Genomic DNA, 27,107 nt, shown 5'->3' with positions numbered 1-27,107 from the left:
AGTTCGTATTCGTTTTTTTTTGCCTAATTATGCTGCTACCTGTCGCGATGGCTCAGTGGTTGTGGCGTTCCGCTGCTGATCCCGAGGTCAAGGGTTCGATTCCCGCTTGAGGCTACACCGTTGCGACGGGAGAGCCACGTAAGTGGGTTCGCTCACGGAGTTTTAGGCGCTCGTTGAAGAACCTTGGGAAGCCGAAAATTAATCCCGCAGCCCCTCCGCTACGGTGTCGCTCAAATCCCAGGTTCCACTTTAGGAACTTGCCTTCTTTCCCCTTCTGGACCCGCCGTGGTTGCTCAGTGGCTATGGTGTTGGGCTGCTGAGCACGAGGTCGCGGGATTGAATCCCGGCCATGGCGGCCGCATTTCGATGGGGGCGAAATGCGAAAACACCCGTGTACTTAGATTTAGCTGCACGTTAAAGAAACCCAGGTGGTCGAAATTTCCGGAGTCCTCCACTACGGTGTGCCCCATAATCAGAAAGTGGTTTTGGCATGTAAAACCCCATAATTTTTCCCCTCTGTCACTGCTATGTGTGTTCTGAGTGTAAACATGCGTGTGTAAGCCTGAGGAGGAGCGCAAGAGACGGACAGCCCTAACGAGACACCTCCCCAATATACAGCCGTGAAATAGAGCAGAGGCAAACGGCAAACACCACGTCAACATATGAACAATCTCGCAACTCGGCCCATTGTTGAAAATGTAATTTTTATTTTGTTCCTATTTACCTACCACTGTGCTCAGCGATTGAAACGCGACACTCGAAGCACGCGGCTATCACCGCTTTTTTCGCACCGCCACTGAGCGCTGGGAACAGCAAGATAATTACCTGAGGCGTACAACGAAGGTGCGAGCATATGTGAAGCATTGTGACTGCATTTGGGGCTCCCACAAAAAAGCGCTGCGCGCCATGCATTCCAGCTATCACGTTTCGACCCCTGAGCGCTGTACGTACTGCGGTCTGTTTACGGGCCAAACAGGTGGGCTTGCCCAGCAAGATTCACAAGGTAAAACGGCACGAGCGTTGGGCCAGCGCATTACATTTCGGGAGTCGTATTGACAAACGGAAGAATATATGTAATCATAAAATATTTGAGTGCTTGAAGCAGCACAAGTAACAAGGTAAAAAAAAACGTTTATCTGTGTACGGTGCTCAATAAGTGCTAGCACCGAAAGAAAACTAAAGGTAAATATGCATGCCGTCTAAATCACAGTATGCAGGGCAACATCCGTTGAAATCTCTATTCGCGTGAAGGAAATGTGTTATTTAAGATTGGACTGCATCTTTATCACAGTTTGTTTTAACTTGCGGTGTTTTTAAAGTCACTACAAGTTTGTGCACAGCTTGAGAGAAGTCTACTTTTATTAACTGCTAGCTTCAGTTTAAGGGATCTTATAAGGGGACTTCCGTACCCACGAGTTTCATGCCTATTAAACTAATGAATTAATGAACCCTTTCAGTGTCGGGTTTATTCGGACGTGGCGCACCCCCCGTGTTTGTGTTTTGTTCCGGATATTATAAAACGAACACAACGCTTTATTTTTGCTTATGAAGAAATGAAACAAATGACACGGGTAATATGAATTCTTGTGTGGTCCTCGCATTTCTATTTGACAAAAAGAATATGAAGAGGAGAATGGCAGGACAGAAGCGCTTAGACGTACGGTAACGTCAGTGAGTCGGGAAGAGTGAAATAATAGTTCGCTCACCTATCACCAATAACAGCACGACCACCAGGCTGAGAAGGATCAGGCAGAGCATGACAGTGGCACTGAGCAACGCGAAAGACATCTTCTCGCGCACCCTGCAAAGTACCACGGAGTGCAACTCCCGTCAGGCGAAGGAGCGAAACACCACAGTTCAAGAGATGACATGGAAACTTCTTTTGTGGGGCGTCGTTCAGTGTTCATAATAAGTGTACAGCGCGACTTTCGTGAGTATTTTTTTTTATCACATTTATTCCATTACTTCTTGACAGCCAGTCCTTTCGAGGACACCACAAAGGTGTCCCCATGACCACGGCACCTTCCCCATACAATAACGGTTTGGCAATCATTCTATGCGCACCAGCCGGGGACTAGACTCAGCGTGTGAATCGAATAGCACTCACTATCTCACATACCTCGAAACTGCCATATTAAAGGAAATAGGCTTATCGACATTGTGCTTTTCGGACCCTCTGTACACGATTCTGCATGCCAAAATAGTTTCTCATGAAAGCAGTCGAAAGCAGTTGAAAGCAGTTAAATTATAAGTTCTGCGAGTAATTGCTCTCGCACCAGCATGTCGTCATGCAAAGGGTTCACTTGTTTCAGTGCTACTGGAAAGTGTTGTGCATTAGCCACATTCTTCAAGTGACTTGACGGCTGCTTTATGAGTGCGCTGGACATAAAGTAGTTTATTCGTTTTCTGACCTGACGTTCCTATAGCGAGTTTGAACGGGTGGTCCACATTTCGTAAACACTGTAAACAGCACCCCTTGAAGAATTGAAAAGTCTGAATCTGCTCTGCTGCAGTACCGTTTGATCGATTCTAAAGATGTAGGAAATGTGGCGGAGCTAAAGGGGTATGAATGCGAGCCAGTTGGTACGAATCCATCGGTGAAAATAACAGCGGGAATTATGTGGACACGGACAAGGAAGGAACATAGCTCTTTTGCAGTGTTCCTCCCTTGTAATCGTTTCTTTTTTCACCAACGAAGCTAGATTTTACATGCCCAGAAGTAATTGGTGCCTGAAGCGGTTATAATCTTCCCTTCCATCAAACATCACAATTGTGTGCTCGCACAGCAGATCAAGGTACCCGTGATGGGGCCCTCGAGGTACTCACACAAAACACCAGTGCGAAATCAGCACCTCCCACCACAAGCTCGAATGAGAGTTGAAACTTTTTGCAGCCTACGGGGAGGGGGGGGGGGGGGGGGGGGGCTGCAAAAAGAGGCGTGCATCAAATTTTCGGTCACGGGAATACGTTCGGCAACCATGGGCGCTGAGCAAGCTGACGATTCATTCGAGTATGCTTGAACAAATGTTACCATTTTATTTAATATCTTATTGTATTTTAGTGTTGTGATGTACACTAAACATTAGACATTAAAGTAGAAATCTTGTAGCTTCAAGGTCACTCGACCTCCGGCTTCTCGTGTGTATATTTTCCACAGTGTGGCTATCTCTTTCACCACTTCAAGAGCAGCCTTATTATGTGCATTGCCTCGCCTAAAGTTTGAGCCTATTAGCTACAGCTGAAGTACGCAGCACGTGCATACACAACTGTGTCCCGGCTTTCGCGCGGTTGTTTCGACATTTCCATGAACACCGTTACGTCGTGGTGTAGGTGAAGAACCACACTGTGCCAGAACTGCAAGAACGCTGACTTACAGCGACAGCTACAATCAGACGTTTTAAATTTTTTTCTAATTCTGGGGTTTCACTGACCACAACCACGGTCTGCTTATGTGTTGCGCGGGCGTGCGCAACTCCAGATTAATTTTCACCGCCTGGGATGTTTAAGGCGCATCGAATCCACGGTAGAGAGGCCCCCATCAAAATTCGGCCATCGCTGCCGGGATTCGAACCCGATGCCTCACGCTGAGCAGCTCAGCACTATAGCCACTAATCCACTACGGCGGGCCCGGATGTTTGCATTCGAAGACGAAGCTACCACCAGTGGAAAGGTAGTGAACAGGCTAACACCAATTTCTCACGACACTGAAAGGTCGACCCAATGGACGAACAATGCTGGACCTCCTAATGTTACACTCAGTGAGGTGTACTCGGAAGCAATGTACCGCTCTGCGTGGTCACGTTGTCACATTGTCAGATTGTCACATTGTATTCGCTGTGAAGAAATAACTGCGAGTCACGAATGTAACAGTGTATTGGGCGAACTTGTGCCCAGAAAGACGAGAAACGCTCAAAACGCAGTGACCTCTGACCTTACGGTCAGGTCTTACAGGTCAGGTCCATCGCCTATTTATACGTGTCATTAGCGAACAAGCTATGGTATTTCCTGACGTCCGCTGACATTCGAGAATGTATGCACAGCCGCATTCGCATCGTCCACGCCAACCTGATCAGACAAGATCTTTCGCTACAGAATCTGCGACAATAGTCCAACCATTCCTTCGACCTTCAACCATTCCTTCGGGTGCCTCTTCCCCCAAGCGATTACTGAACGACAATGATAATCCGGTTAAAACGGTCACCGGCAAAATGCAGAAAAACGCACGCGTGACAATACTTACCGAAAGAATTCACTCTTCCATTCAGTCAACCATGCTGAAAGAAAGAAAGAGAGCCAAGTTTACGAAGGAACCATGACACGGTGATCACCTGAAGTTCTTTTCTGTCTAACGTCTCAAAAAATAGCAAGATAGTGGCACCGGACAGAATGATGGAAGTAGAAGCTTAATGGTGCTGGGTTGTGCGCTTCCCAACTCGCACAGGGTGGTGAGAAGAAAGGTCAGGCAAACAAGTGGATTGCAGCCGCAAAACAGGTGGGGGACGTTATGGGAAGATTTTCTTTGAACTTCCGGCAGGCTCAAGTTAAACACGCAACCTGTACCCCTAAAACGCTACATCCACACCCGGTATAGAAAGCGAGTAGAGATTTTTTTTTTCAAGGTACTGTAATTTTCAGGTATAGGAACTGTTCATCCGTTGTATCGTTCGTTGGGCCCAATTTTTCATGAGCTGCAATAATGAGCGCCTGAATGAGTATGAGTGATTCCAATCGCTCGGAACTGGCTCGCATCAACACAACACTGCAAAATACCTGCACGTGTCAAACTCTTCTCATAGAGACTTTGTCGTCGAAAAGGTGTCCGGATACTACTTCATGCGAATGACAGGCATCTTTTTTTGTATATGACCACTTGAACAAGAATGTGTCACTGTTGCTTCGGTTGATCTCTAAAACACTGAATTTTCTTTTCTAGCTTCTCTCATATCGCTTTCCCCATTTGTTTGATGCCAGCATGGCGTCTCTGGGCATGTTACTCGTGCCTGGGTCCTTATTAAGTTGGGGTGTGACACAATAAGAATAAATTGAAAGTAACTCCTTGTTCTGGGGGGTCTCTTTCTTACATGATCCTGCCTGCGCTAAAATTTATTGTCATATCCTCCCTTTCGTTTCCAAAATTCTAGCGCTAAAGTTACCTCTGATCTTAGGTAATCGCCCGGAATTTCGAGCCCAACAAACTATGACTTGCTAAGCACTAAGGTATGCACGTAGCTGTCCGTATTAAGCATCTATACTCTGTTAAGCGGTTCCTATTTATTTCGAGTCCGTACTCTGCCCTCTAACGCACACAGGGATATCCTAGACGGCTTACCGTATGTCACATATCAACCATAAAAATGAAGTCACGCGAGTACAACGTACAAATCGAAATCTGTCTCAAGCGAAGCTTTCTGAAGCGGTCGATTAAATGTTGTAAGACTGTTCACCTTCCGCGCTGTTTCTCGCGGTTTAGTGTTAACACACATGCCCACTAAGACAGGAAGAAGCGAGGACTCCCACAATATGACCCGCGTGTCCTAAGCGACAGCGGATTGTGACTCCGGGACCAGCCCACTTTGCATTACACCATCTCCGGGATCGGCCAAATTTACCATTGCACATTCTATTTAGTCGGCGAGAAACTCAGCCCAGTAGACGCGACGAACCACTGAAAAGAGGGCATAGAAAGCGAGCGTCGTTCTTTAAAGGAATTAGGCGCTTGAAGTATAGTTGAGTACATTTAAGTACGGTTTGCAGTTTCATTGCGTAATCTTGTAGAGAGCAGAGCCGGTCACCGGCATATATGCAGGGGGAGTACAGCAGACTAGATATGAGCGGATTCGTTATACGAGTGCTGTCCTGTGTGGGAGCTACTCGGCGAGACATAACCAAGAGCAGCCGAAGTCCGCGACGGCTCGCAAAATAAAATTCTCGTTTTAAAAAAAAACTCGTAATTGACAATTGCGTTACTCACTCGTTTCGCCCATGGTCTTCTCATTCATCGCCGTTGCGTTAAACGAGGTAGGTTTCACCGGTTTTGTTTCCGCTGGTGGCCGCAGCTGAGCGAGTGGCGCTCGCGTCGGTGGTGCTTGCGTTGGTGGCTGCTGCGCCGGAGCATGCGGCGCTTGCACAGGCATCGGGGGAGCGCGGGGCGCTGGCATCACTTCCTTCTTCATTGTAGCTGAGTAGATTAAAATTAAAGTGAATTGTCATGGTACAAAGCGCACCAGCGAGGCTTTGCACCAATCAGCCAATCAAATACACGTTCTCTCTCCCACTGTTATCGAACCTTTTATTTCAAAAACGCTGGAAAGCGTTCGTGGGGCCTTCCAAAAGTTGGCATTATTACTGTGAAGGGACATCGATTGTGAGACGAGACTCAGGGGGAGGTTTTTGATCCCGCACTCACGTTAACCTATTTAACTGTTTAAAGGTTACCTAACGTTAACTATTTGCTCAACATTTATACGCCGGTCAGAAAGCACTATAGAGCCTCTACTTGTGCATCAATTTCAATTTGTGTTTCGTCACAGGACGACAGTCGGCGACGCTGTTCTTCATCGTGTGACTCGATCGACCGCAGTGAAATCGCCCGCGTCATTTCAAACAGTGTCGTAAGCTGGTGACTCGATCGACCGCAGTGAAATCGCCCGCGTCATTTCAAACAGTGTCGTAAGCTGGGGAATTGTCAGCCTGCACGACCAAAATCTTGGCATTAACATCCTCGGCACGGGATCCCGTAAAATACAGAAGCTGGATCCCTGCTCGTGCTTCCTGTAACGTTTCCGATAAACTCTGCCATTGTTTTTTAATGCAAGAGGGGGCGTGCTGTGGTGCTATATATAACAAAGTTTTTATATTCCACTGAAGCTAGGGAGACATGCGCCAATTTTGATGGCATGTAAGCCTGTTCCAAATTTATGGTACCGATAATAGAAACATTACGAACGCCCCTCATATGACAAGGAGACAGGAATAGAGAATGCACTACAGTGCACCGTGATGGTGTTTTTTATCCTTTACTCTTATCATAAGCACTTTTTTCCAATTATCTCTGCCGACAACTATGCGTACAAACTCTTACGTGCCACGTGATAACCATATAAAATCCTCAGTTCATTGGGGTACATAACATTTTATGCGCAACTATAAGTGGCTCGTTAATGAACTAGGCGATGGGCAGTGTGAAGCCACGAAGAAAGCGGAGGAGAAAGGCACCTGGAGGTGGAGAGGAGAATCGTACGAAGAGCGCACTATTTAGAGCGTGCGGCAAACCAATGCCACCTAGAGGAAAGTCTAAGTGGCGTTGAGCGAAGCGGGGAAGGAGAAAAGAGGCGAGAACTCGCGGAGGAGGGTAGACGGAGGCGCGCTGGGTTGCTCTAAATAGATATAAAGCCCCTCAAACTTCGCTAGGTTGACGTGCTCTGGCCGTTGCTACGGGTGATGTGTCAAAAGTGTCAGCTTCGGCTGCAAAAAAAAATCTGCTATATTTGCTTGTCTAATTTTGTTATGACCTCCGACGTTCCCGGCACACCACGTTGTTACTGAGAAGGTTTTTGGTTTTACCAGACTAGAGATGGACCCGCTGCGAGCAAAATTTGAAAGGTATTTTTGGTCGATGAGTATTTAAAACACCGCTCATCGACTTAGTATAGATATGTGCTATGCAGGAGTGGCACGTTTCAAAGCGAGAGTTTGTGACAGAAGCGCTAGAACAAAAATAAAACAAAAGACGTACGTTGAGTTAGTTTACTCTCCGTTGATTGCTGCCTGCGCTTGACTACCGTCTTCTCGTTCCTGCTGCTGCTGGAGGTCGTGGGCAAAATGGGGTCGGCGCGCTCCAAATATGATGACGTCGGTCACGATAATCATGATGATGGTGATGATGAGCGTTACGCGTGGCACGCACTCACAATGCAAGATGGGCCGAGAAGTGCGGGTTATTGTAGGAAAGAAACAAAGAGGAAGTTATTTTGCCAGTTTATTTCTTTGTCGACGAGATATGACAACCACCCGATACGTTGGTTGTGCTTCCAAGAAGTTGGCAAAGTTTTCTGCCACAGTTATTTTCTTGCATGGCATTTATCCTTCTTCGGAAATTTGCTAGTAGAATTTATTTTCTGCGTTCATTTGCTTTAACCACCTGAGTTTTCGCCAATCCTCCGCAGTGGGTACGAGCCGTGAGTCGAGGAAAGCAAAACCGAAAAAAAAAACAAAGAACCACGAGAACACACTTTCAATGCATTATCATTTTGCGAGCGCCGATGTATATAATCTCCCCAATTAGCCAGCTTATCAAGCTTTCTGTGATATTAAGCATTCCGGGAATGAGAAAAAAAACAATTTGCTGCACGCTAATGGTATATTAGCATGTGAAAGAACAAGGAAGACCGGGGGGGGGGGGGGGGGTGATAACGGTTTTAAAGCTGAATTTCAAAGCTACTCAGCCTGGGCATCCACAATACTTGGGAGGAACTAGTAGAGACCCGCAAGATGAGCCAGATAGAGTGACTCAAGCTCACCAGCACGGGTAGGGACACGCTAATAATACTGGGCTATCCAGTCGCATATGAATCCACAAAACAGCGGGTTCCTCTAACCCTGAGGGAGAACATCACGGTTGCCAGCATCCTGAGAAACATGCACCCTGAATACCACAGAGAAAGGAGGCGAGCGAGAGTGTAAAGCTCTACGTCAGATCTACGAAGGACCAAAACAAGGAGAAGTCCGATACACCGACGCGGCAAAGTACAAGAACAGAGCAGCCCACGCTATCAGCGTGATCAACGGCCAAGGACAAGAGGTAGCAGCGGCCTCGGTAAACACTCCAGACATCGACTGCGCGGAAGAAACGGCGATAGCCCTGGCGGCCACTACGGGCCAGCGAGAGGAAGATCAAATCACAATCATCACCGAGTCACAAACAGCATGTAGAAATTACCAAAAGGGCCGCATTTCCAAACAAGCCCTGAGCATCCTCGAAAAACGAGACAATTTTCCATAACTGTACATTGTCTGGGCCCCGGGACACGAGTCCCTGGCGGGTAATGTAGCGGCTAATGCCGCTGCCCGAGATCACATTCTCCGGGCTATCCCACCGGGTAGATAGCGTCCCGAAAGATAGCGTCCCGAAAAGATACGCCAATATCCTGAGCCACTGCAGACTGGGTAGGAGGATCCATCCACCCCCGCATCCCAAGATGACAAGAGAAGAGGCGGCGATCTTCCGAAAACTACAGACCGGCACATTCCCGCACGGCACCCTGCTACACGCCATGTATCCTACGAGCTATACCCACAAATGCGCCTTCTGCTCTACGCCCAATACCCTCTACCACATGGTATTATTATTGCGATGGCAATCTTACGACACTCCAACCTAATTTTCGCCGGAGTCGTCAGCATCGGAGTCTGCGTCGCCATGAGGCCCCGCATATATTTCTGTATGTGTACGCTACACGCTTTTACATGCCGTATATGCGGGTTATATTACTCCACTATTCAATCTCTAAAGCTACTCATGCCAGGTCTTACGCGCCTGACTAAATTATTCCTCAATATATTGACAATGGCAGCCCACAAACAAACGACATAAAACCTAACATTTACCGCGCACGCCTTCTACCTTAAATCTGCTCAGACTACTAAGTATTAAACATGCAAAACAATATCGGTGCTCAAACCTGAAAGTGATGTCATTCTACTGGCGCGATTCTTTACGGGCAGCGTAGTGAGCCATGTGCGATGTCGTTGCCAGCCCTACACGGCCTTTTAAGAGTAAATCCCTTATAAGCGATATTGCCCGCGACGGCGACAAGCGCTGCGATGGAGATGGCTGTCGCGTTCGATCGTCGCCTACAAATCGTACTCCGCGCGAGCGACGATCTTGAGCGACGTATCCCCGGCGTTACCGGTACGAGGGCTGCATATACGCGTCGAAACAAGCGTGACGCGTGCTTCAGTAATTTAAGTTGATGTATTTTACCGTAAAAAGCAGCGTAAAATATTTCCGAAGGTCTTGTAGTAGGTTCTTATCCTTGCACGTATAAATATTCAATCGTTTGCTCGTTCCGTGCGACAATCTGTAGTATTTGAGTGATGTGCATCCAGTTCCGGCTTCGCGCTATTGGCTAGTCGCTCATAGCACTTCCGGGCGACGAGCGACGAATTCTAGATTTACAGAACCGAACGATCTGTTCAAGCGACGGCCCGTTTTGCCGCTCGAAGCCATCGCCCCATCGCTGCCGTGCGCAAAATCGCTCTCATGGGGTTTAGCCCTTACAGGTTTTAAGGGTGTCAGAAATTTTGGCAAACCCGCGTATGTCGCTTGCGCCTCAGTCGGAACCGCGTACGGGTAGGACACCGCCCGAGAAATTCAAGCGCAACGCCAAAACTTGCTAGCGCAGTCAGCGGCTCGCCTTTCACGCGAAATATCAATTTTTTTTATTATCATCATCATTACGTGCCGTCAGTTCATACCCCAACTGAAAAACAAAAGCTTCATTATGTGGCTGTGGAGCTGCATGGCGGTTTTGTTTTCAAGCTATGGTCGTGATTGATTCTAGCTTGATTCTAGTGAATCTAGCTTGATTAAGAAACACTTTGGCACATAGTGCCCTCAACGCCATTCTCTGCGCAAAACAAAGCCCGCAAGCTCGACAACGTTTACGCTGTTCTGATCCGTACGTTTATAGAGATTTTCTTTTTTTTTTTTTTTTTTCTGTAAGACAGCTCTCCTGTGGACTGACGTCGAGTTTCCCCGCGCGTCAATCCTGTCTCACCTGAAAGCTCAGCTATCGAGTCCCTGCGTTTCACATGTCAGCATTTTAATTCAGTTCATTCTCCAGAAATCTTTCCGCAAAATATTATGGGTGAAAAGCGAAATCAACAGCCCTTTGACGAGACCAATAATACCCTACTAGGTAGTGAGTGACGCCGCAGAAAACAGTACAACGGAAATACAATGAAAGTTGAGGAACGTGTAGCAGATAAAGAAAACAAGAGCATTAGAGCATTTATTGTAGCGCTAGAAAAAAAAAATATATATATATATATATATATATATATATATATATATATATATATATATAAGCTGCTATAAAAATCGTGCTCGCGTCTTCATTGACTGTACATATCCCGCTCGATTGTAAGCGTTGCTGTATAGGGCAAACGGGAAGGTGCATTAATGATCGCCTGCGCGAGCATGCCGCTTCACTAAAAGGAAACCCATACACTCATCTGGCTGCCCACTGTAACACGTGTGGTCGCACCCCGGTCTTTAGGGAGTGCGAAATATTTCACAGATAGAGTGAAAAGTGCGCGCGGGAAATCTTGGAGGCATTTTGCATATTCAAAAGTGGCGACGTGTGCGTCAGTTTGCGTCCCTCATGCTCTAAGCAAAAGAACTGGATTATCTCCGTGGCTGACGCTTATCCTTCTTATCCTTCTTTTTCACTTCTTTATGTCACATTCAATGATGTCTTTATATGCTACTTCTGCAAATAAACCATTTAGTTGCTAGTGAGCGCTCTGTCCTGTGCTCTTTACTAGCACGTCCTGTGTTGCGCTGTTCCTGTTTTTATTCTAAAGATGAACCAACCAGCCCCATTGAACACACTACTAAAGTGACATAGCTACCGCACCATGCAATGAGCCTAATGCATCCCATGTATATTGTAGCAGCTGTCGAAAAAGTTTGTGCAACATTGTCGTCTGCATAAGCAAGAAAGACAGGGTTGTTGTTTTTTCGTTAAAGAAACTTACGAAGTCTCAAAGAAGAACACTAAAAAAATCTCAGTGAATTCAATTACCTCAGAATTATGGAAATACAAAAACGGTTCATTCACCTATTTTGTTACCGAACGCTTGTTTTCATCCCATACAATCTTACTGTGAGTAAGAAGCGGCAGAATCTAGAACTTAAATATCTAAACGTGATAACCTTGTGTTAATGTGATAGGTTATAAAAATATTTCTAAATGTATATAATTCTGCGCTTCTTTTCTTGCGGGAACATTGCTTGACCTCAATTCATTAGGCACGAATCTTACCTTGTGTCCTCAGTTTTTTAGCTGCTTTCCTGGCGTATATTGTGTTTCTCGTGCTCGCTCCACTTGGTGCCATTCTCAGCAGATAGTTTGCCTAATAAATACACGCTGCATGCTCATTGTGTCAGAACAGATGGATTAAACATGTTGGTTCCACTATGCGAGTTGACAAAAAAGTGGTCTCTCTTGCGTCCAAAAGAGTCCTGGGAGTCGATGGCTTGCACAATAAGGTCATTACCTCGCAAGTGAAAGCTACTTCAGGTTTCTTACCACGAAAATTGGCAATGAACCTTCAATACAGAAAACAAGTCGTCGTTTCTGAACGATTCATGGTGCCTATATTTCGGCCCCTGGAAAGCCTCATACAAGGCTTCAAGTGTATGTTACAAGCGCCTAAGACGAACAATTTTAGCCCCTAAGGATCTAGGCCTCTGCTCATTACCCACTATGCAGTTTTGGCCCGTTAAGCGAGTTAAACACAGGTAGTCGCAATGTGCTGGAAGAATTTTCTGTTTATCCCGCTTGAGGAGGAACGTATTTAAAAGCGTCGCATGACAAATTCTGCGGACATTCGCGTAGATCGTGGTCCTCGAAGTTTCTGAAGTAGTCGACGATCTTGCGGACCATCTTGACCCGACTGAAGGCCCCAAACTTGTTCAACCACGAGCACTGGTCCCGGTAGTCCTCGTACTCCAGGTCGTAGACCGCGATGCCGAACCGCACGCGGTGACCGAGAGAGCCCTTAATCGAGCACATCTGTGAGCGGAGAACAGAAATGTCACCGAGTCGAACTCAATGCAACTTGAGTAGGGTGGTTTTCTGAGCCGGCTGGTACATGATGACAGTGTGACGGTTCCCGCAGGTAGAGACGCGAGCAGTCAGAAAAACGAAACGCATAGATCTGTTTCTTCTTTCTTTCTTAAAACGCATGCGTGGTGCCGGTCTACAGAATTTGTTCGCTATGAGCTTCAGTTGTAAGTCCAACATTCGTCTTTTATTCTAATTGCTGCCTTCTCTACCTGCCGGAACCATCACATTGTCATAACATGACCTAATTAATTCGCGAACAGACATTTCTATTTCTCTTTTTTCCCTTTTTTTTAATGAATGATCTTGCACAACTGAGTTGCAGGACGCGTTAGTCGGCGACCGCCAAGCGTTATTGCTTTTTCAGACGCCCACAGTGGCGCTCGAGAACTTTGGGTCTTAAAACCCCTTAAACTTCGTAAAGTAGTGCCACGCTTTGAAGAATGCCGCCTCCTCCTCACGCGCTCTGGCCGAGGCCGACGCCGCGTCGCTATTGGCATAATAGCATCACGTGGGCCCTCGCGCCGTGCATCAGCGCCATTTTTGCTCGAAAAGCGTCTGCGGAGTGGAGAGGAGCGCATGTTGGCGCCGTTGCTACGCTCGAGCAGCGTACGCGGCACCACGGTCGAGGAGGGAGCGTGAAAGAGAGGAGAAACGAGGAGGAGTGAAGGCGGAGGAGGAGAGTGTCACTACTTTACGAAGTTTAAGGGGTTTTATTGGGTCTTCTGAACGTTTCGTTGTTATGAAGGAACGCCCGGGAAGGGACAGCCTTCCTCTTCTCCCTCAGCCCTCTCCCCTCGTGGCGGTTGTGGGAGAGGAGGACGATGATCACCTGACACGCCGGCGCTCACACCGATGGAGACAGTGCATGTATGTCGAATCTGCTCATGAGCGTAGGCACCTAAACTGCCGCTTCAGTTGTACTGGTCAACGGCTCTGCTCCGTGCGGAATTACGCAATAAAGCAACACACGATACACAAGTTTTTTCACTGCAAAAAATATTGACACTTTACTTGCCTATCTTTATCGGGCGACTACGTGATAAGGGGGCATATTATCTTCAATCTCAGAATCAGGTATGTAGTTGAATTGTTCTTCTTTTTTTTTAAGTCTGAGCTATTTTCCAAGACAGCAGCCACGGACACGTAGGTACGGGAGTGCTTGCAAAGTTTCGCTCTAAAATCTCGCGCGATATTTTTCAAAATAAATCGAAGTTTTTCTTTGTTTATTATGAAATGCCAGGAACTGAAGGTGTTTTCAGCAGAATATGACTTCTCCAAATTTCGTACATTCAAATCACAATACTGTGTAATATGGCCACAAATTACTCAGCGGCCATTTTAGTGCCACCCAAGGCAGGCGACGGGCATTAGGCAGCACTGCATAGGGCGGCAAACTCAAACACGAGCGCACTCACTAAATTTCGGCATTCTCAAACAATCCTCGACTCGAATCTTGTCTTTCACTCCATGGTGATGATGATAGTGGTGGTGATGATGATGATCATGATTGGCGTCCCTTTCCACACGGGGCGAGGACAAATAGTCACCTAGCCTGACTAATATAATCAGGTTTTACTACATCTATCGCTATCTTACCTTTTGCTCATCTGATCTCGGTCTCAACTTTCACATTTAAAACAGCTACCACTCTATTGTGCCATTGCCTACGCTTGCATTTAAAACAGCTACCACTCTATTGTGCCATTGCCTACGCTTGCATTTAAAACAGCTACCACTCTATTGTGCCATTGCCTACGCTTGCAGTGACTCCAGTTCTATCAATCTTTTCCCGGCTTCTTTAGTTATTCCTTCCATCTTCTTTGAACCCCAACACTTCTGCACGGTAGACACTCCCTACGGTATCTCGGTTTCAGCCAGTCCTCGTCTTGCCGTGCTGTTTCCCACTTCGAAAGCATGCACTACCACCTAGCCCAACGTCGCTCACTGCTGCAGTTCATCCCTCAACGGCTCCACGAAATCGTCATGCTTCGTACTTGAGAATGTCCCATCACAATGCCCTGCTCATGTCTTAAGTAGGCTCGCTTAACATCTAGATGTGCTATCCATAAAGGCCTATTATGAGCTATTGAAATTTCTATGCACTCCATTAGTACAAAGATATTATCCTCTAAGCGATTGCCTCGTTTAAATCCCTTCGGTAGTTCCCCCAGTACATCGTCTTTTTTTCTACACCAGCTTCCACAGCTCTAATTTTATGGCTTGCATTGCCATTCTATATATCACTGATGTTAGTGTATCTGTCCTGTACGTACGCGATTCATCCTTATCACATTTGTCATTATAGATAACATGCATCCCGTACTTTTCTTCGTTTCATTCACTAGCTCTAGGGCATTAGTCAGCAGTTCCTTGCTCTTTCGACCCAGCAGTTTGATTAGCTGTGTCGAGATTTCGTTGGGTACTGCGGCCATGTTATTAGGGACATTTCCCAGTGATTTTTTTTTTTCTGTAAAAGCGTTGTACGCCAAACATGTACCGCAGGGCGTGGTCTTGTTCGAGGATGCTGCCGTCTTCATCTTTTATAGCCATTTGCGAATTTTTAGTTGCGAAATTTTAGTTTTAGCACATTCCTTTCCTGCCAATTAAGGAGCTCGGATATGTTCCCTTCCGCAAGAAACCCTCACCGAAAAGCAGATGCGTGCTTGTTTTCGCAGGTCACGACGCACGAACGTTATCTGCCTCCCCGTCTCGACTTCACGCCGTCTTCTAGAAAATTGGTTCTTTGCTCGTCCAACAGGTAGAACAAAATAAAAATCCCAGGACTCCTAAGCGCTTCTCACGAGTTGTGAATGCGAAAGTGTTAATTCCCAACTGAACGCCGCTGAGCGGTCTTCTCGAGTTACGAACTACTCGCGGGCAAGCGAGCGCGTTGAGACGTTTGGCGCATTTCGATTTGGCCTTACCGAGGCCCAGTTAGAACGAAGGCGAGAGCTCGCGCGGAGAAGGAACGCGCGGATAACACAGAGGCTTCCAAGAGCGAGGGTGACGTGGCGTCGCGGCGATACCCTCTCCCATCACGCAACACCTGGCGCGCTGTCACCACAAGAGGCGTTCCGTTTCGACCGTTCGGCTCCGTCGAAGCGCGCACGTGACGTGGCCTGGCAGCCAATGGGAATCGAGGCGCCGTTTCGCCTGTCCAGACGACAGACGTCGGCTTTTTTTGGCCCGTCGAGTCGGCACTCGACGGGCCATTTGACGCTTTCGCATCAACAACAGGCTCAGGCGAACGCACTACTGGCACAACTTTAATGGTACGCACCTTCTGGCAGAGGCTGTACTCGTCGTCGTAGACGAACCGTCTGCTGTCGGAGGGATCCGCGGCGTACATGGCCGTGAAAAGATCATTATATTCCAGCCGGGAGCGCCAATAACTGTCCGTGCAAATCTATGAAAGAAGCACAGACGCAAGTGAGAAATTTTTTTGCCGCCCAACAACGAGCACCTGTTAGAGCATCAAACGCGGACACATGTGATACACATACAAGTATGAAGTCACCTAGTGCTTACAAATGATACCTTCTTCCTGATAGTTATTCGTCTGTGTGCGACTATATATATATACGTGTGCGTGCGTGCGTGCGTGCGTGTGTGTGTGTGTGCGTGCGTGCGTGCGTGCGTGTGCGTGCGTGCGTGCGTGTGTGCGTGCGTGTGCGTGTGTGTGTGTGTGTGTGTGTGTGTGTGTGTGTGTGTGTGTGTGTGTGTGTGTGTGTGTGCATGTGTGTGTGCGTGTGTGAATTAAGTGAATGAAAATAAAATATCATGCTCCTACAAAAAAAATAAAGAAACATCAAGTCAGTGCGTACCTCGACATAGCTATTGAACCCTCGTACGTTGACGTCGTGAATGCAGGGTGCCGTATACATGCTCGGCACAATGTCCTTCGCCACATACGTAAGACGGCTTTTCATGCCGACGGAGACAAGCAACTTGGCCGATCCGCCATCGTCCTTGATCTTCTGCAGAGCTGCGACTGCCTCGGTCTGGGAGAACAGATAGAAGACGAAAGACATAATAGTTCAGCCAAGGTGCTTCCGCTTTACCGCTCAGCATTGGTAGGGATATCGAAAAAAAGAAAACTACACTGCCGAAACCATCGACGATGATCGTCGATAGCCCAACGCTTCCCGTGGAAGCTATTCGCGTTGTTAAAGTAATTATGGGCTCGAAGGCGTTTATTTCTTACAGTAAGAATATTCAGGCATACTTTGTTTACTTAGGCATAATTTGTTGGAGACCGGAGCCATTGACCAGCACATAGCTATCGGTAGCACAAGTGCCTATGCATGCAAATCGATTCGTCGTTTGGCTGTTGTCTTCGACGGTGCTAGCGCAGGGGGCAAAAGCGACTGTCATGCTCCTCTGCCACAGCTTCCACAGGGAGAGAGAGGGTGGCGGGAGGAGAAAAGGGTGCACCCTCCGGATTTTTCCTCTGTTTGCCCAAAAAAGAAGACAACTGCCTGACTGTGAGCACGATCGGCGGTGAACTTACGCATTTGCCGTATTTTCCTGAAACTGTGCTACATGTATATAAATACGGCACTATGCGTAAGTTCACCGTCGGTCGCACTCACAGTCAGGCAGTTGTCTTTCCTGGGAAACAAGAGCAGAAATCCGGAGGGTGCGCACAACTAAGAATATCGCTTAATCAATAACATAGATAGGACACTAATAGATAAGACGCACCTGCGAAGCTCAGTTTGCGCATTACTCTTTGCGCATACCGTTGTTGGCCACAATGTATAACCCCTGTTTGTTTTAATAAACAGTTGACGGATGTGCTTCGTGTGAGCTGTTTTCGTCCCTGTGTATGTTTCAACTTTACAGCGGTGCTTTATCAATATAAGTATGATATTCCAACTATATCCCCAACGCAAGCCTTAATCTCCTATAAACAGTATGGTACTAGGACCGCCGTTAATGCCCCGAAACTTGATAAGACGGCCTGGCGACAGTGTCCACGAATATGTCACGAAGAACCAGGCACACGCGACGCGTCGATAGAAGGCGTGCACACTCTTGATCGGCCTGCGCAATTAACGTCCCCTCGCCGCGACACGCGAGATCATGAGACCCACATCTGCTGCCCGCAATAGGCAACTATCATCTGACAAACTGATACTCAAGACTTATCGCGAAACTTTCCTGAAGGGTATATAAATATGTAACTCGGCGCATAACCACTCTTCTCCCGAGTCCAACAGCAACCTCCGCCATCGCAACACCATGTAAATCCACCAGACGTGCGCAACAGAGAAATGTTCGCTTCAAACGAGAGGGTCGGAGAGGATGGAGGCAAATCAGACTTTGTGCAGTCCCCCCCCCCCCCCCTCCTCTCTTTCGCATTCATCAAATTAGGCTTAAGTGTTACCTTTTTAGTAAATCGCTTACTGACGCACTGCCTTTCCTATCCGTCTTGTGCGGAGGGTCGAGAAAAACGGCAGCAAAGTCAATATAGTGCGCCTGTTTACAAACGGACAAATAAGCCCGTTGCCTTCGCAGACCGTAGAAGCTTTCTACGGGCCAATCAGCGCTGCCCCGTGTCATACCGCTTTGGAATAGTCATACTGACTCGCATATATGTCAAATTACGACGCTTCTCGCGATATTGTACATGTCATTTTTGTTAACACTGTATACATGATTTTTTTTTTTCTAGTATTACTCAATCTGCTACTGCGTTATACTTGTTTGGTTCTTTCTAAGCTTTGTTTTTTCTCACCTAATGACAGCAGCTACGAACTTCTTTCTTTCTCTTTTTATATACTTTTTAATTGCTCTTACCTGCTCCCCGGATGTTATATGCACTAAAGCAACCCTATACCAGGCTTGCAATGTATTCTGAATAAGTAAACAACGTTCTCCCGAATCCAGTTTTTGTAAAAAGTCAGTCGCGTCAGTTGGTGGCGTTGTTGATGATGCTGACGATGACTATTATGACGGTGATGACGATGGCGAAGGCCGTCCTGCGCACTCACGAGGTCGTAAGGGTAGTCCCGCCACGCGGTGCCCTTTCGCAGTAATGTGGGTGGCGTGACGCGGCAGAAGGTCACGTGGCTGTCGGCGAAAGCGTAGTGCCCTTGCGAGATAAACATCGTCGGAGTGAACAAGTTCCTGCAAGGAAGAAGGCGACATTGTAGCGCTAAAGACGAGGCGAGAGAGAAGGTGCTAAGCCTAACGCGCGAATATACCGGATTCGAACGACGTGTTTGTGTTTTGCAGAGTCGCGGACTGTTAATAGCTAGACTGGGAGCAAAAAAAATGGTTGAGGCGTGCAGACAGGACACAAGAGAAGAGAAGTGGACAACACGTACGATATTTTTGCATAAGGAATATTTACCAACTGTCGTTTTTAGCCTGGAAGCCTGCGCGGTAATCAGTGGTTCATATGACAACAAAAGCCGGTAAGCATATTAACGATAAGAATGTTCTTTAACATAGAGTAAAATCGGCCGCGGCGACCGCAAGAGAAACTCCCCTGAGCCATGCTTCGGATTAGGTGGTAAAAAAAAAACATTTCCGGGCCCCTTCAATACAACGTTCCTCATAACTTCGTAAGCATTTTGGGGGGTTTTTTATCTCCACAATATAAACTTAATGTGAAGCCTTCTTTGGCTGATTCCAGGCACATTGCGGCGGGTAAGTTCTCGTCTCGCCTTGTTTCGTCCGGGCTTCAGCAAAAAAGAAAAAAAAAATCGTGATCCGATGGTGAAATCACCTGTCTTCCTGCCCAACGCTTTAACCTCAAGGCGAGGACTTCTTTTATTGGCAGCAAAACTGAATAACACACCGAAGCAGAAATTATTTAGGCCACGATCGCGTACACGTTCATCTCGTGCCAGAGCCAACCGCCTCTTCCAGACGTGCGGCACCAGCGCCACGAGCAAAGTGTTCTGCATTCTTATCTCGTGGCAGCTAGCGCTTTCAGACACCGCGTTAGACTGCACTTCCTTCGCGATCGGACCACATTCCTCATTCTTCGTAGCAGCTAACGCTATGCAGACGCTGCGCGGCATTGCATCACCTTCGGGATAGAACCATCTTTTTGTGTCAATAAAGCTGGGTGCAATAACGCGCCTCAATGAAAAATAAATAAGAAACAAGGGAACCGCTCGTCTTCCTTCTGACGTTACTCAGGTGTTACTAGCAGAGTTAGCCGTATCATGACGCCATGAACTATCTATCCCCCTCCCGCACTCCTAATACAGTTGCACCCTTTGGGGTGTATATTTGCCACACAACGATAATCGCCATCTGCCTTGCTTGCGTCTCCTTCGTTGAAAACGCTGCGCTCGCTACTTTCCTGTCGAGAATGCTCTGTCACGCTGATAACGAGCATGCCGTTCGTGACTTGCAAGTACCGGGCTCGCAGCGTTAAAGAAAGTAAATGCGGACAAGACAGATGACGATTATCGTTGTGTGGCAAGTTACGACCCAAAGGCTGTAACTTTGTTTAAGAGTGTATCTATCCACCTCCCGAGCACCAAGAAATGATTTGCACATTGCAAAACTGTTTAAACCTTTAAGGGTGTTTTCTTGTCGCGCTGGTCGCGCTTACCATTAGAGCCTTACAAAAATTTATACAGAGAGGACGAAAACGGAGCACTAACTATAGACGTGCGAGGACAAAAGACGTAGTTGAAAACTATGTAATCATTCTGACAGCCTTGCATGCACAGAAATATCCGACAGGAAGGTTTCATATTTTCTGTTGTCAAATTATCGTGTATACGTGCACGCCCTACGCCCAAGCGCGCACATCGAGCAAGTTTTCGTGGTCACTGCCGATGTCTTGACCAGAAAAACGAGGGAACATGGCCGGCGAATTCTTTGAAGAGCAATAGTTATTGAAGATCAGCAACTTGTGCAGGGCTGCAGAAGACACACTGCATGCTCCAGGACAGCTCTTTCTCTCTCTTTACGGTATCTATTCAATGTTAATAAAGGTTCAGAGGAAAGTACCGTAAAAAATAATTGATTACGTTTGAGTAATTCCTCAGTTACATTCGCGGCGGAATAATTAGTAGCTATAATGAATTATAGTTTTGAGCAAATTATATTGTAATCGCAATGGTTCACTTCTTTGTCTGTAACATGTAGAGGTCTGGTTTGCGCCAGAAAAACATTGACTCGCAGGGGAACAAATAAACTATAAAGCTTACCAGTAAAACTATATACGACCGGTATAGTAAGCAACATGGCAACAAAGAACGTTGAACGCAAAGTCAGAGAGGCTGAGACAAGCTCCTTGGTGGCGGCAATAGAAAAAAAAAACTCCGGCTATGAGTAACAAATAAAGTGGTAAAAATTAAATCCGGAAAGAAACTATTTATGATAACTAAAACGGAAGACTTTTGAAGCGAAATCAGGTTGCCTTAGAACGCGTAATTATGAAGCGACGTGCGCCAAGGTAGAAGACGCTTTCGCTTTCTGCGGTAAAGCTATGCAAACGATAGAACATGTTTTCTTAGAACGTGAAGATATCTACCCGATACATACCATCTCCTCTTTCCCCGGTTGACCCAAGCGCAACAACTTCGCATAGACGCAATGATTCACACTGGGACGAAGCTGGCCCATGGCCTGCCGAACGAGGCCGTGGGCCAAATTCATGGTAAATTCCACACGCCGTCTCCTTAACTCGGGTACACATAACACACTAGGCGAACTGCTAGCGGCACATTGGGTCAGCCAGCGGCTCCTAATCACCCCTACTGGCCAGCACCTTCTCACACGGCTAGGATACTCTGTCCCACCCCTTGATACTGAAACCCGTCCAACGGCCTTGTCGCCCGCGATACGCCAAGCACTAAGTATTCATCCACTGCCACGTAATACGCACCACGAGAATGACAAAGGACGGCGCAAAGCCCGTGTACGACACCTTGGCCGCGTGCTTGCGAACATCCCGGCAACACATACTTTATACACGGGGACACGTCACACACTCAAGAGGGCTACACCTCGGTAGTTTTGTATGGCACCTAATTCCCGAGGGACTCTGCTGCAATGCGCGGAACAAATGCCGCTTACGGAGAAATTCTCGGCCTTGCTCTTGCGACTCGATGCGCCATCCGTGTTCCTGAGGAAGTCTATATATTGACGGACTCGCAACAGGCATGCCGGGCGTTCCTATCGGGACATGGCATTCCCGAGAGCGGCACACCAAATTCTCAAACAGATCCCGCAAAATGCACCAACCGCAGCTTACTCTGGACCCCTGGTCATACCTCGCTGCCAGGTAAAGAGTGCGCCCATCCTGTTGCCCGAGAAATTTGCCTCCTGGCGGCTCGGCGTGGTGAGGCGACTAGATCGAGGGAGGGGGATCCCGTGCACCGTTAGATTAGATTAGATTAGATTATAGCGTTTTACGTGCCAAAACCACTTTCTGATAATGAGGCACACAGTAGTGGGGGACTCCAGAAATTTGGGCCACCTGGGGTTCTTTAACGTGCACCTAAATCTAAGTACACTGGTGTTCTCGCATTTCGCCCCCACCGATATGCGGCCGCCGTGGCCGGAATTTGATCCCGCGACCTCATGCTTAGCAGCCCGACACCATAGCCACTAAGCAAGCACGGCGGTTCCTTGCTCCGTTACAAAGACATCATCCGTCATTACACACACATTCGTCGCACCGGTGCCGCACCACCGCTGTCCTTCTCGCGAGAAGAAGCGGTGGCATAACGCCAGTTACAAAGCGCAGCTTTTACAAATCGCGTCTCTCTCAATAAATTCTATCCGCACTGTTATGCAGACCGTTGCCCTGGCTGTGGCGGCTCGCCCACAATCTTCCACGTCACGATTGAGTGCACTACTAACCTCTTTCCTCCCTCGAAAACTCTCCTTTAGCCCTCATGCAACAAAATGCTGTGGGACGATGCCCTCCGCGGCGGACTTCCCGATCTCCTCCGAGCTATGATACAACGGGCTCGAAACATCGCCGGAATCATGTTAGGGACACATGACTGAGGGTTCCTCCCACGCTCCTTTCCCAGTTCAGGTATTAATAATAAAGAGGTAATCCGAGATCGCAGGGAGAGGCCCTCGTCCTGCAGTGGACATAAAACATGATGATGATGATTATGATGATGATGATGATGAGTTTCAGCCTTTATCCGACTTTCGGTTTAGGCGCCGCTGGCTTTCTTGTAGCCCTTGGTTTCAGAGATAGCAAGAGGAAAGTGAACATGCCCGCAGTACAGATTAATAAAAGGCGATCGGTGGGTTGGTGGCAGAAAGTTAGAGAGGCCACAAACAACAGAGGCGTACAAAAAACAATGTTCCCGTAATGGTTCAGAAAGTATGAAGCTGAGGAAGTTTTTGTCTATAAAAAGAAATAAATAAGATAGGTAAGACATTAGGCAAAATAAGAAAAAGAGCTTCGAGGTGAAGCCCACAGCCCCATTTCAAAGGGGACGTTCATAGCATCCATCCGTCCATCCGAAGCGGGAGGCAGGAGTCCGGCTGCAGCACCCGCGTCATACATGACGTGCTGTGGCTACTCTCATACTTGGATACTCATAGATGTGGTGTGCCTGAATTTTTGTTCGTTTGTTGTACGCTTGAAACCGGTTTCACAAAAAACAAGCTCTAAATTTCATTGCCATGATTTTTTTTCTAGCGTAGAAATATTATGGCACGACAAAAACGAGGACAAAAAGAACGCGCATCGACGGGACGTACTTGGGCCCTCGTTCTTTTTTGTTTTGTTTTTTTCGATCCATATTATATCAACCGTGCACTAAGTAAGACCTAATAGCTACATCAAGAACACTGATATATGTACTCACCTCATTTTAGATGCGTAGTCTGCGGCGCTGGCCATTGGTACAGCGCCGAGGACGATGTAGGGTGGTCTGACGGCGTCAGCTTTCCTTTCAGCAACGGCCTTCAGCTCCTTCAGAAAACATAAGGGTGGCTTGTTGGGCAGTTGGTACATGGCACTCTGTAAGTGAACGCCAGAAAACGGAACGAATCACTAGAAAAAACCGTGAGGCAAGACACAGAGAAAGGAACAGGCAGAGTGCTGGCACCCATTCCTGTTGAAGAACCCATCTTCGTTCCTTTCTCTGCGTCTTGCCTCAGGACTTTCTTTCTATAGTTATTCTTTCCGTTTGATGGCGCACGCTTACAAAGCCACGGAAGAGCGACAAAAAAGGAAATTAGGAAGGCGAGTGAACCTTTAGTCGACGTCGATCAAAGACAACGTCTTCCTGAGCAGGTTAGGGTGAGAATAATGCGGGCTGACTGCGCACGGCACTCTAACGCGTCACCTATTCGCGTGAGAACCGTAGGAGGAGCGTCAGACTGCTTAAAAAACTGCACTAACTTAGGAATGGGCCACATTTCTTATACTGCGAATACACACCGAAACGACCCACATTTTTAGAGTGTAATACCGTCGGAATTAGGTCGACACCTTTAGGCTGCACAATCTTCAGCATCGGCCCAAGAAAGAGTCTAGAAACTCAAATATCCAATACTGCAAAGTGTGGGTAACTCGGTAAAGAAGACGTTGTGTTTAAAAAAAAAGAAAGAACCACGAAGTACGTTTTTGAACAAAAATTTACTCAGGCAGTCTCCGGAAAGTCTGCAGGTACTTCTGTGTTTTTACGTAATGTTCATAGTTTCAAACAGCCCATGTAAATTAGAACGTTTTCGAACTATTTGCGCCGAATTCTCAAAGTTTTTCATTTGAAATCACGCTTTACCGTTGGTCGGTTGGTTTTGCTAAGGATATGTGTGCCGTCAGGATTGGCTCACGTTTTTCTCTTACGAGATACCCGTCGCAACAGCTTAGCGACTATGACGTGGCGTTGCTGAGCTCCAGGTAGCGAAGGCCGCATTTCCATAGGGACTGAATATAGGAACGCTCGCGTACTTCGATGTAGGTGCACGTTAATGAACCCCGAATGGCCAAAATTATTACGCAGTCACTCAGCATACGACGTGCCGCGCAATCACGTTGCGCTTTCGACACGTTAAACCCCAACATTTATTTTATTTATTTTTTCTCATGAGTGATTGTAGTGAAAGAGCATTTTGTGAATACGGTCCCTGGTCTGCTTCTGACAATTCCAAGTTTCAAGTTTATTCATCAACGATGTCAGATTTACAAGAATTGTATGCAAAATGAGCACTACACAGAGAGTCCCAAAGTTACAAACTGTCAGGGGGACGGACTCCCACACATGAAAAAATAATAAAAAAAGACAATGCAGATCAAGCATTGGTTGCGGTGGCATTACAGACTAAATAAGAAACAGCGCGAAAAAAGAAGAATTCAAAACTGTTTAGTAAGACGAAAAATTGCGAAGAAGACTTCTGTAGTGAACAAGCAAATCAAATGTACAATACAATAAAAATATGAGTAATATAACATGTAGTATAACAGCTAAGTCAATTATGATTACATTCACAAAAGTCAGTGGTTAGGATGAAGAGAGTTGCTGCATAAAGTATTTCTTAACCTGATTCTTGAATATATGCTCTGTGGGGGAGGATTTAATGGTATGTGGAATAGAATGCCATAGTTTTATTCCCGCAAATGTGGTAGTGAACTTACCATAGATTGTGCGCACTTTAGGCAAAAGACGATTATCGAGTTCAGAGAACCTAGTAGTGTTAGTATTCACAAAAGTTGCAAGAACAAAGCCATCTATGTGTGCAATATTACGAAATAACTTATAGATCACGATTGTTAACTTTAACTGAAAGAGCTGATGAAGAGGATGAATGTTTAAACTGCAATAAAGTGGCGTTGAATTCGATAGGAAATGGCTGAAAGTCACGAGGCGAATCGCCTGATTCTGCATGCGCTGAAGTTGGCTGAGGTGAGCCCTAAAGAACCTCTTCTCAAGTTTGAAAAAACACGCTGTTACCAAGAAAAAATAGTGTGAACTACTCTTATCAAGAGACTGAGTGTATGCTTTGGACTAGACAGCAAATATATATATATATATATATATATATATATATGGAGGACGGGTCAGCTTCGCTTTTAAGAGTGGAACGCCGATAGATTTCGAAGATCCCTGACTGCTTGTCACGCTTCACGCTTCCGTGCGCGGAGCTGAGCGCGATGGTGTTGTTGCAAGGAACCGAGTGGGCCGCACCGCTCGGAAAATGGGTTTGTGTTCGAGTTTCCGCGTAACAGAATTGTGTTTTCTGGTATATGTTCCAATTAAATTCCGACTCTATCATGACTGCAGGCTGTGTTTATGTCATACTGTACCATTTTTCTGACGTACTTTGCTTTCAGGAATTAAGTTAGTTCGGTAACGCCTCTGCGCCACTCGGACGGCCTGCGTGGTTGGGGTTCGGCATGATTTTTTTGCCGAACGACGCCCGACGCCAACATTAGATTTCTTTTGGCGACATGGGGCCCTTGACGCTATCGCGTTACAACAGCGCGTTAAAACATGTCCAAAAGGAAGGAACGCTGTCAGTGAGAGCCCGTACTCACACAACACCCTCTTGCGCTATAACTGTTCGTAAGAAAAGTATTTCAGCGAATTCTATATGACGTAGGTATTATCACCGCAAGAAAAAAAAAAACCGTGCGTTGGGTGCACGTTTTAGAACCCCAGGTGGTCAAATTTAATCTGCAGTCCTCCGCCACGGCGTGCCTCATACTCGAAACACGTTTTTGGCACGTGAAGCCCAAGAATTTTGATTTCTATCTTTTGCGGGTACCGCGACATCACCTTGAGCGTGGCGAAGGTCTCCTGAATGTCGTTGTACTGGACGCCAAATGCCGGCATGTCGATGATGCCGAAGTCATTGATGCCCCGCCTCCAAACCTCTTCCAATGGTACTGGGTTGGTCACCGCGAGGTCTACGCGCAGCTTGAAGCGATACCTGGCGAAGTAGGAGCAAAGACACAACGCGCAGGTCATGGGTTCGGCTTGGGTCATGAGGCGAATATCAAAAGATATAAAAGAAATTCCGCGATAAGGTGTTTCCGCAGAAACTAGGGAGATCGGTTAAAAAGAGGGATAAAAATGCTGTCTAATATTAGTGTGTCATGCCGATTGTAAGAACGAAAAAGTGCACCAACTCAAAAAGTTTATGATTTTTGATATCAGGCCTTCCGGATATTTTTTTTCTCGAAATCGTTTGTATATCGTAACGTCTCCACTGCATTTTTATAATCTTTCCGTCTCTCTTTTTTATGCTATTCGCTTGGTTTTCAAATCAAGCATTTGCTAACGATCTCAGCGCTCGTAGTGG

General features: G+C 46.8%; 1 protein-coding gene across 1 annotated transcript; it reads right to left on the bottom strand.

The window, feature by feature from the left end:
• Positions 1 to 12,538: 12,538 nt before the first annotated feature.
• On the bottom strand, positions 12,539 to 26,794 carry LOC129383267 (uncharacterized). Its single transcript, XM_055067649.2, has 6 exons — positions 26,582 to 26,794; positions 23,666 to 23,772; positions 18,851 to 18,986; positions 16,679 to 16,855; positions 16,135 to 16,260; positions 12,539 to 12,800 (listed from the first exon to the last, which is right to left on the bottom strand). The coding sequence occupies exons 1-6, from the start codon at positions 26,789 to 26,791 to the stop codon at positions 12,558 to 12,560; spliced, it is 999 nt and encodes a 332-aa protein (XP_054923624.1). The 5' UTR covers positions 26,792 to 26,794; the 3' UTR covers positions 12,539 to 12,557.
• Positions 26,795 to 27,107: the final 313 nt, after the last annotated feature.

Source organism: Dermacentor andersoni, chromosome 8 (assembly GCF_023375885.2).
Source record: "Dermacentor andersoni chromosome 8, qqDerAnde1_hic_scaffold, whole genome shotgun sequence".
NCBI lineage: Eukaryota > Metazoa > Arthropoda > Arachnida > Ixodida > Ixodidae > Dermacentor > Dermacentor andersoni.
The sequence above is the reverse complement of the archived record's forward strand: the minus strand, read 5'-3'. Positions and strand labels throughout refer to the sequence as shown.